This window comes from Condylura cristata, unplaced genomic scaffold (assembly GCF_000260355.1).
Source record: "Condylura cristata isolate star-nosed mole 26May11 unplaced genomic scaffold, ConCri1.0 scaffold00013, whole genome shotgun sequence".
Lineage (NCBI taxonomy): Eukaryota > Metazoa > Chordata > Mammalia > Eulipotyphla > Talpidae > Condylura > Condylura cristata.
Genome location: NW_004567114.1, coordinates 46,172,508 through 46,189,266, shown reverse-complemented (window position 1 = coordinate 46,189,266; position 16,759 = coordinate 46,172,508). Strand labels below are relative to the sequence as shown.

At 34.1% G+C, this 16,759-nt stretch overlaps 1 protein-coding gene across 4 annotated transcripts in view; it reads left to right on the top strand.

Annotated features, from left to right (window-relative positions):
• The window catches only part of MIPOL1 (mirror-image polydactyly 1), a 245,081-nt gene that overhangs the window by 106,155 nt on the left and 122,167 nt on the right, over positions 1 to 16,759 (top strand). For all 4 annotated transcript variants that reach the window (XM_012724721.1, XM_012724723.1, XM_012724722.1 and 1 more), the window contains one exon: positions 5,445 to 5,552. In XM_012724721.1, coding sequence (XP_012580175.1) covers positions 5,445 to 5,552 — 108 coding nt within the window. The remainder of the gene's footprint in view (positions 1 to 5,444; positions 5,553 to 16,759) is intronic.

The window sequence follows — 16,759 nt, the reverse complement described above, 5'->3', positions numbered from 1 at the left end:
ATATGTGATATTATATAATATATATAAATATAATATATATATTCTGTTTCCAAAGGAAAGAGTTGTATAGCATCCAAGTGGGAAGATAAGTTTGATTGTAATGCAGTCAAAATTATTTATGGTTGTTAACAACTGTTATAAGGAGAACCAGCAACTTTTAAAAGTTTAGACAATATTAGAGACCTTTTTGTTAGAAACTTAAGACATGATAATCTTTCATAAAGTAAAACAGAATCACAAGAACGCATTTGGTATAGTTTTTCAGAATTTATAATGTTGATTAATAAAGAAGTGACTGGTAAAAACAGTTCTTAAGTAAATGTGGGCTAAATTCATTTTATAAAAATTTTCATCGATAATCTGTTTTAATATGTTTGGTTCAGTCACGTTGTAGAACTGCTTTTGCTTGTTTGTGAGGCAATTTTATTTTCTTACCAGTAACCTTTGAGAATGAAGAATCCGCATGAGATTTTCACCTGGCTACAACACATAACCATCTTTTATCATCTATTTCCTTCACTCATTTCTCATTGTTTTCAAGGAAATCCAACACTTAATAGGCATTTTATCTGTAGATTTTATTGTGTCTTTAAAAGTTATTGGCTGTTGTGAAAGCAATCACAGGACTATCGTCAAACCAAAATTATTAGCAGTAGTTATTTAATATTGTGAAGCATTCAGTTACTTTTCAAATTTCAGTGGTTTCATAAATGTCATAATTTATTTTTAAATTTGTAACTAAGTAAAAACCATTGCACATTCCTGAATTAACATTACCTATTTTATTTTAATCTCAAATGCCTCTCCTATTTTTTTTTCCTTTAGAACTGAGTTTTTTAAACAAATGCAGTTAGTTTTCTTATAGAATTTCCCCATTTAGCCATTGTATTTTTGTGGTATTACTTTATATGTTTCTGTCTTCTCTCATCTCCTGTAAGTGTGGATATTCCGTATAGAACCTTGATCAGATTTAAATTTGTTTTTACTAGTGAGCCTACTACTTTGTAAGTCATTTTATGCTTTTATCTGTAATCACATGTCACTTGTGAAAGAACTATATTGTTAGCAGATCTCAGTGTCTAAATCAGTCAATGGATTAATGCTTTCAAAATTGTGATATCACAACATTATTCATTATTAACTTGAATACTTCTATAGTTGTCTTACCCTTTGATTAGCTAGTGTTAAATTCATATTAAAAAGGGTAGGTAAGGTAGGTAAAATTCTGGCTTACTATTTTCCCCAACAGTGACAATTGTTTTTATTTTTTCCATTATAAATTTAACAATTTAAGCATATTTTATGTTTCAAGGTATTGCAGTTACTCTATTGATGTGTTTTATGCTGACCACTGAGTCCTTTCTGATTCTAGTTGATAGTTCTTCGTAAGCTACTAAAACAGATGTTCCAGATCATCATGTATGTTTTTGTCCCAGAGATAGTTAGCAGAGTATTCATTAGTGATACACTAATGAATAATTAAGGCTCAGCACAGTAATCACATGATCATTCTCCATTTTTATACATCTGGAAAAGACAGTCAATAAAATATAATGTACTCTTGATTGACTGTACCTTCTAAAATATCCAGAGTCTGAGTACTTACCACTGCTCCTTTCCTAGTCCTGAGCCAACTTCCCCCTTTTCTGGAATACTCATTAACCTACCATCCACTTCCTGTTTCTGCCTGTCCCCTGCAGTCTAAATACAGAACAGTCCAAGTAATCTCATGCTAATGTCACACAAGTCATGGTGGTGTGTTTTTTAAAACTTTCCAGCAACATTTCAGCTTAGAGAAAACCTAATGTCTTTATAAGGACTTCAAGGCTCTTCTCACCTCATCTTCCATTTTCTCCGATTTACTCATACATGTCAGACAATCTTCAGGGCTTTGCACTTATTGTTCTTCTCATTTGAACCATTCCTTTCAAAGATTTGAAGATCTATTTCTTTATCTGTGGTTCTTTATTCAAATATCTTTTTCTAAATTACTTTCTCGGTTATCTTTTCTACTTAAATTTTATTAGAAAAGTAGTTTCCATTTTAAAATAAAAGATACTCTTTTCCATCCTTTTGGTATTCCCTATAATCCTAATCTGTTCCCCCAGCCCTGCCATAACATTTTCACCTTTTATCATACTACTTATTTCATTCATTTGTTTTATTGTCTCCTTTCCCAACTAGAATGTGACTTCCATGGGAACAGGGGTATGTCTACTTTGTTAAATGCTATCTCCCACCATGTAACTGCATGGTGAGTGCTTAATAAATATTGTTTGAATGAAAATGCATGTCAGAATAGGGAGTTAGGTGAGTAAAGTTCTCTTGTTGTTTTTTTTTAATCTGAAAGAATTTTAGCAAATGTGTTTATATTTGGTTAAAATTAGGGGGAGGTGCTTACTTTTCTATTTATTACCTGTTTCCTGCAAAAAAAAAATTTAAGATATATTTATTTGTGCATACAGAACTGGAGTACAGGCCAGAGGTGCAGGGGCAGTGAGAGGATTCAACAGAGACAGAGTGGGGAGCAAAATAGGCAAATCGACAAAGTACACTGCTGAGGGGAGCAGCAGGAGAGGCAAGAGAGGTCTGATGTGCCATGTGGTCACCTCCAGGGCAGGCAGGGTTCGAACTCTTAATGAAGTAGCTTTAGCTTCTTAGTGCTTTGCTTTAACCCACTGCACCACCAGGGAGGGCCCCTATCCTTCAAATTTTAAGCAACAAATAATTTTAATTTAAAACTAAGCATGTATAAAGAATATATTAGTGAGATTATCAGGATTTTTTTTGTTTTTTTAAAGGGTAGGATCTTTGTTTTCTGTAAAATAAAAAATGACAGTCAATAATTTATTGTAGCATTTGGTAATAAAATGGAATCACTTTGCTTCAGAATAAATTTTAAAATTAAAAGAGTTTATTTAAAAAACAAGACAGAAGAAATTACACATGCATATGCATGTGTGAGTGTTAGTTGCAAGTATAATATTCAATGTAGGAAAGTATAGGATTGATTAACTTAAATATAATGAATTATAGTTCATAAACGTATTTGAGAAGAGCATGTCTATTCGATTCAAAGTTTTTGTTGACACAGTTTGATTCCCATGTTAATGTTAAATTTAAATCTCATAAAGAAATGAAAATACACTCATTGTTTATTTTTATTAAGGAAGCTTTGGCTTACAGTGCCTTGTGTGATTCATAAGCATAGACTTACACCTCTTCAGATGCATGTCTCCACACCACAGCTACTATCAAGGCACCCACAGCCCTCCTCCATAGTCCACTGTGCCCCCTCCACATTGCCTTCCCTCCCCTATCCCTGACCTGTAGCCTCAGTTTCACAGGTAGATTTCTAAGGTTTGTTACTGGTGTGGTTTGGTTCGACCCTTTGTTTTGTTTTGCTATAATTCCACCTGTGAGTTTCACTATTTGATATTTGTCTTTTTCCCTCTGACTTATTTCATTTAGCATATCCCCTGTCTCACCATTTTTTTTTTCAGCAACAGTGAGTGTACTCTTTTCTTGTGCTTCATGAAGATAGGAAAGAAACCTTTTTTTTGATAATTTCTGATTTATTTGTGAACATGTTAAGAGTTCACACAACTCTTGCCCATTCCTTTTCTCCTGTATTCTTCCTCATTCAGCTTATAAAATTATATACCTCAATTAAACCCTTGAATATATATATATATTAATATAGTTTATTTTTACATCATTTTATGCATTTTTCCATTTCAGTTGTAATCCCTGTAGGTTTCCCATCACCATATCACCTGTGTGCCATCACCGTAGTCCAGTGCCTTTCCCTCTCCCCACTGTTTTTGATTCCATTCCCCACTCTACCCCCCTTAAATCTCTCTCTTCTAGGCCCTCCCTGGTGGCACAGCAGGTTAGGGCACAGCACTAGGAAGCTTAAGCCACTTCCGCATGAGTTCGAATCCCGCCTGCCCCGGAGGTGACCACATGGCGCGGCAGACCTCTCCTGACCCGCCCGCTGCTCCCCTCAGCAGTGTACTTTGTCGATCTGCCTGTTCTGTTCCCCACTCTGTCTCTGGTGAAGCCTCTCACCGCCCCTGAGCCTCTGGTCTGTACCCCAGTTCTGTATGCACAAATAAATAAATCTTTAAAAAAAAAAAGATTTATTTATTTATTCGTACAGAACTGGGGTACAGGGTAGAGATGTGGAGGGTGAGAGGAGTCACCAGAGACAGAGCAGGGAGCAGAACAGGCAGATCGACGAGGTACACTGCTGAGGGAAGCAGCGGGCGGGTCAGGAGAGGTCTGCCACGCCTTGTGGGTCACCTCTGGGGAGGGGATAGAACTCATGCGGAAGTGGCTTAAACTTCTTTGTGCTGTGCTTTAACCCACTGCGCCACCAGGGAGGGCCCTGTTTTAGACTTTTTAGGCAGAGGAAATTGACATCAGAATAGGAAGAAATTCCAATTTGTATTAACTGCATCTTGGTTACATCTTAATAATGATTTTTTAAAGATTATAAGGTAGCTAGTTATTTGGCAGGTATTCTAGAAATAACTTTGTCCAAATCTTATGTCAATATGTGTGTACTTGTGGGTTATCACTTAAATATCCACATTTAAAAATAAATGAATAACTTTTAAGTATTTTAGGAAAGGTGCTTTAATATTTTATTCCCTCTGGTATCTTCATATGGTCCTGATTTGGTTATAGCCTGAAAATTATTAAATTATTCTGTAAAATATCCAGAATATTCATATTATTAGCTATTCAAATAGCATGACATTTCATTGATTTTTTTTTTTTTGGACATAGATGCTTCTATTAGTCTACTTATCCTATTATTTAAAATTTATTTATATTCTTTTATAATACCAGTAAGTCAAAATCTTCCTTCACATATTTGTTTTCACTTGTTTTATTTAAAAATAAGGTTTAGTCAAAATAAGAGAAATTTAAAAAAATAACTTGTTTCTAAGTTTATAGGACATAAGAAAGTCTATGGTCCTTGGCTTTTCCCTACACAATTGCTCCTTTAGATATTTCTAAAAATATTTTTTCAATTTCTTAATATGTATTTTATGATAGTATTCATTGCAAAAAATTCATTACAGAATATCATCTGTATTTTATTTAGACACAATGTGATTTTTAAAAGCATATTTAATTTAGCAAGAAGTTATATTGTTTGGTTAATGAGGAAAACAAAGTTGAATATAATCTGATCATAATTTTATAAAAAATAACTAGTTTGTATTATATAATTTAGTATAATGAAAGGCAACTATAAATTGACTGACCACTGTAAACATTATTTTATTCATACTCAACATTATTTTTAGCTTACTTTTTGCAAAAGATTTTTTTTTAGAGAATACAATGATATTATTTACATTAATTCATGTGGCTTGGTGAAAAAAAATGCTATAACTCCTTTACTTAATGGGATTCTTCCCCTGTGGCAGTGCAAACGGCTGGAGCAGGAGCTTCATCATCTGAAAGAGCAGAACCAGACTTCAGCAAACAACATGAGACATCTGACTGCTGAAAACAATCAAGAACGTGCTCTGAAGGTAAATCTCCGTTCCTTCTTGCAGGCAAATTAAGGTTGTAAGCCCTTGGTGCCAGCTTTCTGTGCTGCATATATCAGTTGTGTACATTTCAGCAGAAGTGAGCTGTGGTGTTTGCCAACAACCCCTTCTTTAAACACAGATACAGCACCCTTCTGTTATGGTATTATTTTATTTCGTGTATGTGTACATGAAAACAACATATTTTCTGAGTTTTGAATGGTAGCATATTAATAAATGTTGGTACATGTTCATTCTGTTTCTGATTTAATAACATAACTGTCTTTTGTAGTTAATGAAAAGTGACCATAATGAAGGGGAAAAAAGATCATAAGCTTTTTCTTCACTTCAGTATTTATTACACTAATTTTTTTTTCATGACTTCCAATATCAGGAACCATTTAGGAACTAAAATTGTACTAAAATGTCACTTAGAAAAGAATATGTTGTAGAACTTGAAAGAAGTGGGAGGGTTCATTTTGTGATAAGAAGGTCTATTCATTGTAATGTAGATTCAAGATCATAAGAAATGGCAATATTTCTATTCTACTAGTTACATATTTTTTCTAAATGCTTTATAACTTTTCATTCTCCTTTTGTCGTTACTCCAGTTTCTAGCAGAGAGTTGTGTGACATAGTGCTTTTCCCTGCCCTCACGGTGCTTACCAGTGTCATTAGCAATGACATCGTCGTTGTTATTGTACAGAAAAAAATGATGTGCTACCATGAGGATTGTATTGCACTTTGTTGCCTTAACCTTAGTTTTTTCTGTATGCTAGCAGTGTAGTTCAGAAGGTCAGAATCATCTACTAAAGTTGTGAAAAACAGTAACATTTTGATGTGGAAAATATTTTTCATTTGCTCCAGGAGTGTAAGGTTTAGTTAAAGGTAGATTTTTCTGCAAAATGTACTGTACCTCATTTTGAAATATCCATTTAGTGATATATTATTATCACTTTGTTATCTTTTGGTTTCATATGTTTATGTTTAGTAGAATTAAATGTCAGCTGCTATTTATGGAAATAAATAGATGTACATATTTAAGTATTAAAATTAGAAATGAGAAGATGTAGATCAAGAGAAGCCTTCAAGTTAAAAAAAAAAAAAAAAAGAAATGAAATCAAGCCCCATAAAACAGAAAATCTCTGTAAATCATACACTAAATAAATAAGTATTTAGATAAAGTACATTTTTATTCCTGACAGGGTACTGTTAACATCTATTCTACTACGTTATCTTTATCTGCAAAAGTATTAGTTTTTCATTCATTTGATCCTCCATAACTTCATCCATTAAAAAAATCAACTTTCAATTTTATGTAGAAGCAGGGTAGATGCTTTTTAAAAACTCTCAATTCATTCTGTTAAAGCTAAGTTTCTAAAAATGTTTTAATTCATTGTTAAAGTTCATTTAATTTCTTTTTTAAATATCTATCTTGTATAATAGTGGTTTGAATCATGTTTAGTTATTTTATGCCACATTTCCTCATAAGAAATCTTAAAAATATATTATGGAAATTAGGTCATTCATAGTCTACTTTATTCTGAATCATTTGAAAAATACTCTTACCTTACAGGGTCTTTGTATTTACTTGCTGCTTTTATTGTTGCACTCGTTATTCATGTTGGCAGATAAAAATTGTTTGCCAAGCTTTCTGGTAAATCAATCAACTGCTTCCTTTCTGAGCTCTATACTTATCATTTACAATCCATTTATATTTATTTATTTATTAGCTGATTTAATATTAGTTAGTGCCTAAACATGAAATTTAGGAAAAATGTTATAAAGTCTTTGTTGTAAGTGCCTTTAATCTGCCTATATTTCTAACAGTAATAATTTTTATTACTACTAACAATGTTTTTATTTCTACTAACAATGTAGAGTTATATACCATCATTGCTGAAAAATTCATGTGTCATTTTATTGTGTTACACTTAAATCCTTTAAGGAACCAGTCTTACAGATACATTCGGGAAAAAATCGAAGTTAATGGTTATGCATTACATAGAACTTTCCAAACTTATGATTATGACAATTAGATGATTATCAAACAAGGAAATGCTTTTTAATATTCTAATGCTATTTGAATAATAATGACTTATTTATTTTAATAACCAGGACATTTCCTCTGTGAATTAATTTTTTATGACAGTATAATAAAATTGGATTTTTGGTGATTATTTTTAAGCATTTTTCTGAAGTAGCATGTAACTATACTAGATAATTAGCTAACATGACACTGTTTCCCACTCACATATTTGCAGTTTTCCCTAATAACGAGTAAAGCACAGTGGTCCACAAATTACAGTGCTGAATTTTAGCGGACCTTAGTCTATATCCTGAAAGTCATCCTTAAGAAGCAACTTATTTTCTCATTTAAAATAAATTTTATCCACTTATATTAAGAGGCTGATTTCTTAGAGATCATAGTTTTAAACATTTAGTATTGCATTTTTCCATTTCCTAGCCAGTGCTTACTTGTTTTTTTGTTTGTTTTTTTTTGTTTGTTTTGTTTTTCTTTCTTTGTCTTATTTGTAATGGATCATATGCTAAAAGGATATTTAATTTTATAAGAAACTGCCAAACTGTCTTAAGTGACTGTACAATTTTTTTCCACTCCCACTAATAAATAAAAATCTCAGTTGCTCCATATCATCCTTGCAAACTTTCAGTGTTTTTTTTTTTTGTAGGTTTGTATATTATAATTTCATCTATTCCTTCAACACTATCTGTTACTGATATCCTAATGGTGGATTTGTTTGCTTGTCCACTTGGATTTCTTAACGTCTACAATTTAAAACCAAATCCCTAATTTATCTTACCCCAAGTTTTCTCCCTGGGAAGAGATCAGGATCTGAGTCATTACTATTAACTCTATTTAGCGTTTATTCCCACTCAGATTCTCCTGTCTTCACCTTTGCTGTAGAAGTTAGGGAAGGTGTACATGCTCTTTGTCTTTCTGTTTGCCATTGAACATGAGAGGAATTCTATGGCATGGAGGGGAGAAAGAGGAGTGTGTCCGCAACTATTTTTGTTACTCTAATGTAGGACGGATACAGAAGGTACCATTTTTTGCCTTCTTATTACCTTGGACACTTAGCTTGTTTCCTGAAACAGTAGCAGCTATTTTACGGTCATGAAGTGAGCAATGAGGGGACTGTCCTTTACATCACCGAGACTTGTAGCAAGTGAGCCACCATGAGACTATTAAACATATAGACTCAGTTCTTTTCTGGTGACAGAATAATTCCCTGTATACATACATTTTTTTTTTTTCAAAATTGTTCTTACTGATTTGTTTAGTTTTTAGCCCCAGTTATGTTTACAAAGGGAAAAGCTGGTTTTCATTATTGTATTTGTTGATTGTACACCTGTTATTATATCCAAATCAAGAACTCATTAAAAATAAGCGACCGCAATTTCTTTATGCTGCTTCCTTTTGGACTTTCACACATTGTTGAACTCAATTAATATGGTGTTACTGTTTTTTTGTTTTTTCTTTACCAAAAATCAGTTTGAATTTATCCTAGTTGAAGTCAATGCATTTATTACATGCTAAGTTCAAGACATGGAATTATTGGATTATTATATTAATTACTTCCATAATCAGTCACTGCCCAACTAAAGCTTTCTAGAATGTCACTGCCCAACTGAAGCTTTCTGTTTTCACTAAAGTTTCTTGGTTCATGAATTGACCAATACAGTATTAAGAATTCTGTTTTTTTCTCTATTGGCTTAAAAATATTGAAGAGATTTCTGTTTGTTCATATTATCTTTACTGTTTAGATTCACTGCAGGGTAAGTTACTCTTAAGAGACTGAGTAAATAGCAAACTCTATTCAGTGCACTACATAGTAAATAATAGTACTACATAGTAAATAATATATATTGAGATGAATATAGTCATTGTTCTTTATTAGCCATGTTAATTTACTGTCTTTGACATGCCCAAATAATACTACCTTTCTACTGTCAGTGGAGTTTCTACTTTTCTAAATGGTAATTAGGGTAGTAGATTCTTAATTTAAAAATGCTGGATTTCCCATTTACTATTCGAAGAGCAATTGGAAGGTCAGTTAACCTCTTTTAAGTATTGACTCCCAGATTTTAAGTAGTGAAGGAAGAAATTTTGTTCCAATGGTTAAAATATATAGACAAATTTATAAAGTATAATACATTATCCACCTGTCTTATATGTTATGGTGACAAAATGAATATATGTTATCAGACATTGTGTCCTTGCTTTGCCATGAGTGGACTATGTGATACTTGTCAAATTATTTTATATCTCCAAAATGAGGTAATTGAATACCATTTAAACTAAAAAGTGTGATTTTACGAATGGGCAGTATTGTTTTAACCATTTGCTAAATTATGTGTACTTATGAGATGATCTGAATAAAGCCCTAGATTCTGAATTAAAGAATAAGAAGTCAATTTAAAACTTGTATGACTATCGGTAGGATGACTATATATTTTAAACCAAGACTTTAAAAAAATATATATTTTAGGGCCCTCCCTCGTGGCATAGTGGGTTAAAGCACAGCACTGAAAAGACAAAGCCACTTCAGCATGAGTTCAGTCCCTGCCCCAGAGGTGATCCACATGGCTGGCAGATCTCTCCTGACCTGCCCATTGCTCCCCTCAGCAGTGTACTTCCTCGATCTGCCTGTTCTGCTCCCCACTCCCCCATCTGTCTCTGGTGAATCCTCTCACCTGCCCCTACACCTCTGGCCTATACCCCAGTTCTGTATGCATAAAGATATAAGTCTTTAAAAAAAGATTTTATTTATTTATACATACAGATACAGCAGACTAGCATCATAGTGCTGAAACTTAACCCCTAGTACCACCAGTGAGGCCCCAAACCAAGATATTTTTACAGCAAAATGGATATGTTTATTATTTGCAGCAGGATGGCATGGTTGTGGCTATAAATGGGGCACCAGTGGATCCTTGTTTTGATGTTAACTGTTTTGTATCTTGATTCTGGTAATGGTGATGTCAATCTACATATAATTGCATAGAACTACACACATGAACATACACATAACTTAGTTTGTGTGATCTTTGGGTTTTGCCTAATTGTCAGTTTCATGGTTTAGATATTGTGCTGTGACGATGTGAGTCATTAATTACTGCAGAAGTTATATAGGGGGTATATGGAATCTCATTATCTTATGTGCTTTTTTGGTTTGTTTTGTGAAATTATAATTTTATTTTAAAATAAAAAGTTACAGCATGAGTCACTAAGGATCATCCACAATTAATGGAGAAGTTGTACATGGTGTGACTACAAGAAGGGAGAGATTATTAGGATCCAAGTTAAAAGCTGCCTGTCCTAGCTGGGATGTGTATAAGGACCTCAGCTGCCAAAAACCAAACTCATGATCTTACCCCACAAACTTGTCTTTCTGTAGATTCTGTCTGAAAAGAACATCTCTGCCCTACCAGTAGTTTAGGTTAGAATCCTTAGCATTAACCTTAACTCCTCTCTCTCTTTCGCACTCCATATCCTATTTGTAAACATTCCCCTGGCTTTACTTTTAGTGCATATAAGAATGCAGCCACTTCTAACCATTTCCATTGCTGTTACTGCCTTTCAGGCCTTCATCATCTTTTGTTCTGTTATTGCAAAAGCCTCCTAATGGTCCTTGTTTCTATCCTTGCTGCCTTCTATGCTCAACATAGCCTCCAGATGATCCTTTTAAAATTAGGATTAAAGTCAGATCACATTACTCCTCTGCCAAGAACTTTCCACTGCTCTGCCATTTCACTCAGAGGATAAGCCTATAACACCTCTTGATCTGGCCCTCAATTTCCTCCTTCACATCATACTTCAGTTCAGTCATACTTTTCTCCTGCTGTTCCTCAAACACACCAGGCATAATTGTATATCATATTTTCTCTCCCTGCCTCCTAGCTATAACCTTCACCTAGATATCACACCAACCCCTTTTTTCTCCTTAAAAATACATATTTAGTTTTATTTCATCGTCATTTAAAGCTTGATTCCATAAAACAGGGGTTTTAAGAGTTCTAAACTGCAGGTATTCAAACAGTAGAAATAGCCATAGCTTTGTAAGTTCAAGTTTTCTAAATTAAAAGCAAATAATTGTGTTATTTTTTTTCAGTGTGGAAGCTATGCAAATGAAATAAATGGACAAGAAACTAATAGGAGCAATATAGTGTTACTTTTGGACTATCATTACTTTCAGGATCAAACAAAGGTTCTGAGTTTTCAGACTCCTTTGCTTTGTTTCATATTTAAATATCTTCCACATGAGTTCTGAGTTAAGCTACTTGACCAAAAGTTTTGATTTGGGAAGGCTTTAGCTTTACAGCAAAGTTTTTTTCATTTATAATTACTACTTTCAAAGGAATTGATAGCCCTGTGCTGACATCAGCTCCCCCACTTGAACAGTGCAATAAATCCATTCTGTCAAACCTAAAGAGAGTCTAAAATGGAAGATATGCAAAGTTCAGGAAAACATAATTTAACTTTTCCCCTTTTAAAAATTAACCAGTAAAATAGAACATACTGTTACTGACTTGATTTTAGGAAAATCCCGTATTTGAGAATTACTAAAGCATTACTGTCCTGTCCTCAGTTTGTCAGGCACTGGCAACTTATTTTGTGGATTTTTTGTGTAGTTTTATAGCCCACCATGCAACTATTTTGTAGTAGTAAATGAATGAAAATTGACAATGAACACTGTTCTAGACTTTTCCCATTTTTTTCAGGTACATTTCAATAGATTGACTAAATTTTACAAAACATCCAGCGGTGGTAGAAATGTCACTGTTAACAATGACCTGGTCTGACCCAGAACCACCGCATCTCGCGCACCTTTCCATGTCTTTTGTCCAAGTGCCCCAGACAAATACCTCTGGTTTCTCAACTGGACACTTGTATTGTGATGACTAATCATTAGTTGTCCCACAATATTTAGATATTTTATGAGCTCTGAATCAGTCATCCCATGCAAGGTGAGTCTGTATCTCTGCACTCACCGAAAGGTTTCAGATGGTGGTCTATCTTGCTTGTATAAACACTGTTAATGCCAACGGGGCCCTTTATCCCAATTTTGTTGCTTCTTGTAGCAAGATGCCTTGCTCCCTAGAGAGCTGTAGTGCCACGCTCTGCCCCAGGCAGCCTGAAGCAGTAGGAGCACTCCCCCTCCCCCACAGGACTTCCTGCCACTAGTGTCCAGTGTACAGATGCAGCATAGCATCCTCGGAGACCACTAGTTTATCTCCTTCCAGTTTATTCAAATGCTGCCGTCTCAGCGAGGCCTTTGTTGACCCGCACCTTGTAACCTGCATATCCTTACCAGCGTTTTCTCTATGCTATTCCTTGCTGCTTCTCTAAAGTTACCCATCATCTAAGAAAGTATATTATCAATATTTACCTGTTAATTCATTGTCTGTTTTCCTGATAGTACTGAAAACTCCATGAGAATAGATATTTTTTGTTTACTTTGTATATTTCTGTTATCTACCAATGAAATTTAAAGTATTTGACAGCCATTGAGCAAAAAATCGTAACCAGTCTTAACAGATGCCCGATTGTTAACAACAGGCTTACAAGAGTGCTTGTAAGTTTACACTCTCATGAACACTGCTGTGGAAATATTTTCTGTGTAAATATTTAATTTAGCAAACTAAAAATTTGATTATTTTTCTATTTTTAATTTTTAATAAAGCACATAGTTTTAGAAGGCAAATGATTCTATATGGGTAGTAATAAAACAACAACAACAACAACAACAACAATTGGTTTTCTCCACTTAACCATGAAGAAATTACTCTCAAGTCTTGTAGCAATTTATCCTAATGCTTGTACTATATAGCTATGTGGAAAATACATACTGTTTTCATTTTTCTTACTCATTGGCTTCTCACTGTGAAGATGAGATTTTAGCTTTCTCAAAATTTTTATAGAGCAGTGTTTCCTATGTATATTATTTTTAATTTTTTAATTTATATTTTTTGCATCATTGTATAATCCCAGTAAAACTCCCACCACCAACTTGCCTATAAACTATCATCATACTCCCTTATTTACAGCTTACCATATAGCAGGAATTATATTTTTATCTCAAGATCTGGTTAATAGAAAATACAGTATAAAGCTAAAGCAAGATATAAGGAAATAATACATAGTCTAATGACATATTTGTGCTTAGACATTTTAAATTCTATTTTATTTGAATCTTTAAAATTAGTTCTGGTGTGACTCTGTAATGAATAACAGTCCTCCCATGGTTTTTTTTTTTTGTGTTTTTAGGTATCTTGTGAACAGAGGCACAAGAAACTTCTGTTTTGGACTATTTTTTTTTTAAATATTTATTTATTGTGCATACAGAACTGGGGTACAGGCCAGAGGCTCAGGGGCGGTGAGAGGCTTCGCCAGAGACAGAGTGGGGAACAGAACAGGCAGATCGATGAGGTACACTGCTGAGGGGAGCAGCGGGCGGGTCAGGAGAGGTCTGCCACGCCATGTGGTCACCTCCGGGGCAGGTGGGAATCGAACTAATGCGGAGGCGGCTTTAGATTCTCAGTGCTGTGCTTTAACCCGCTGCGCCACCAGGGAGGGCCCTGTTTTGGACTATTTTTAAGGATATTTATTTAGCAGGCAGCCTTGAAGGATAGAGATAGTGTTTCCTCTAAGCAGAAGACAGATTGGTTTACTGTCCAGTGTAATAAAAGCAGCACCTCTGGAACAAAGGTCAGACATGTTTGCCTGTAGTATATTATAAGCGATTTGGCTGCATTTGAAGTTCTTCAGCTGGATGCATACCTACTGTGTGTGCCAGCTGGTCTCCTATGTGTTGCCTGAACAGAGAGCTGGAGATAAAGGCAACCGATGCAAACATGAAGCTTGTGCTGTTTGTGCTGGGTCTGAATACCTAAAGTTCTTTGTGTCCTAGAATTCTTGTATCTTCTGCCAGCATACACAGGAAGCTGATTTGTGGGCTTGCAAGTAGGATAAAAATCTCATATCATTCACACTTCTTGAAAAAACAAATTTTCTTTCTTTTTCAACATTTTTCTTCTCAGAATTATTGTCTCAATTATTGTTTACACACTATGTAGCTGTGTATATATTACTAATGTATTCATCTATACTCAACCAGAAATCTAAATCTCTTTATATTGCATCTAGTGTATATCAGTTAATTTGAAAATATTACCCATATTTCTTGAGCATCTAAACTGATGGCTGTGTAGGACATTATGTGTGCTGGAACTTACCTGCTAAATCATTTTATCAGTTTCTCTCATGTTAGATCAGCTGTTGCTGGAGTCCATTTTTCTTCTACTTCACTTACATTTTGATGGAATACATTCTCTGATAGTTTCTTGAGAAAAGATATGTGTATAGAATTTTAAGACTTGTATTTCAGATAAATTTCCAGAAGAATACTTAAATAACAGTACAATCAGTTAAATTAAGATATTCAACTCCAATATTGCTGAAGTAGAATATTTGACAAAAGGATCCTGAAATGTTACTTTCATTTTGTTTTTTTTCCTAAACTTTTTAATGTTACTTTTATTTCTAAAGATCTTATACATTCATTTAAGTCACAAGAACTTCCATGGCATAACAGTTATAATGGCCAAATTAAAAATTATGCATCTTCCCACCCCCACCATTGTGGCACAGGAGGTTAAAACACAGCACTATGAAGCTCTCTGCAGCCACTGCAGCACAAGTTGAATCCCTGGCCAGGGAGCTGACCCATATGGCACAGCAAACCTCTTCTGTCTCACCCATTGCTCCCCTCAGTAGTCATTGCAATCAATCTGCCTGTTCTGTACCCTACTCTGTCTCTGATGAGTCCTTACTACCTGCACCTCTGGCCTAAACCCCATTTCTTATATGCATAAATAAATAAAGCTTTAAAGAAAACTGTTAAAGAATATGCACAATATCAAATGTTTTATTGCCAGGTAAAATGATGGCAGCTATCACTGGAAAGCAGCTTGTCAGTTTCTTATAAGGTTAAGCATTACCATACCCTAAAACCCTGCTTTTGCACTTTTAGGTCTTTATCCCAGAAAAATGAAAATTTAGGCCAATACAAATTAAGTGCATGCATAGTCATAGAAGTTTTATTTCTAATTGTCCAAATATAGAAAGAAACCAGATACCTTTCAGTGGGTTGATAGATAAGCATCTGTTGTACTTTTATTGTAACACTAGATATATAATTAAAATATATAGGTCACTATTTTTTAATATGTTCAAAGTTCAGTCTAATTTTAGAATATTTTCAATACCTACATGGCAGATTTGCCTATTCTGGATAATTCATGTAAATGAAATCACAAAATACATGGTCCTTTTGCACTGACTTCTTTCACTTAAACCATAATAATTTTTTTAAAAGTTAAAAGAATTGAGATCTATTTTGTTTGTTTATTGAGTTAACATTGTTTTGCAGCCCTATAGATGATTTAGAGATATCGGATCATCCCTTTCAGATCTGTGTTACCAACCACACCTACCACTAAGACCCATAGTTGTCCACCATCATCCATTGTAACGTACTGATTTCAGATTCACTCATTCCATAACATTTTTCAGTGTTTCATTCCTTTTATTTCTATACATAAATAGGTACATTTTTATACATGTTATATACAGTATACTTATTCTGTTTGTTAGTTCATTAGCTGTGGGGTATTTAGGTTTCTGCTTTTGTACTAAGATAAATAATGCTGCTAAAAGCATTCATGTACATTTTTTGCTTGGACATGAACATATGTTTGCATTCCTATTTGTAAGACACCAGAGAACGTAATAGGTGGGGTGTACAGTAACCCTATGTTTAGTTTTTTGAAAAATTTTCAGAATGTTCCCAAGTGGAATATTTTTACATTCTCACCAGTTATATGTAAGATTTCCAGTTTTTCCACATCATTGCTAACACCGTCTTTCTATGGCCATCTTGAAGGACGTGAAGGTGTATCTTATTGTGGTTTTGATGTGCATTTCCCCCATAATGACTGATCATGTTGACCCTCTTTTCTCATGCATATCAGTCATTTTTTTATTTCTTTCCGCGTATTATCTGTTGATCTCTTTTCCCCATTTTTTTATTGGGCAACTTGGTTTTTGTGGGTGAGTTGGATGTTTCCTTTATATATTCTGGCTACAACTTCCTTTTGCAAATAATTACCTGGTTTATATGATTTGC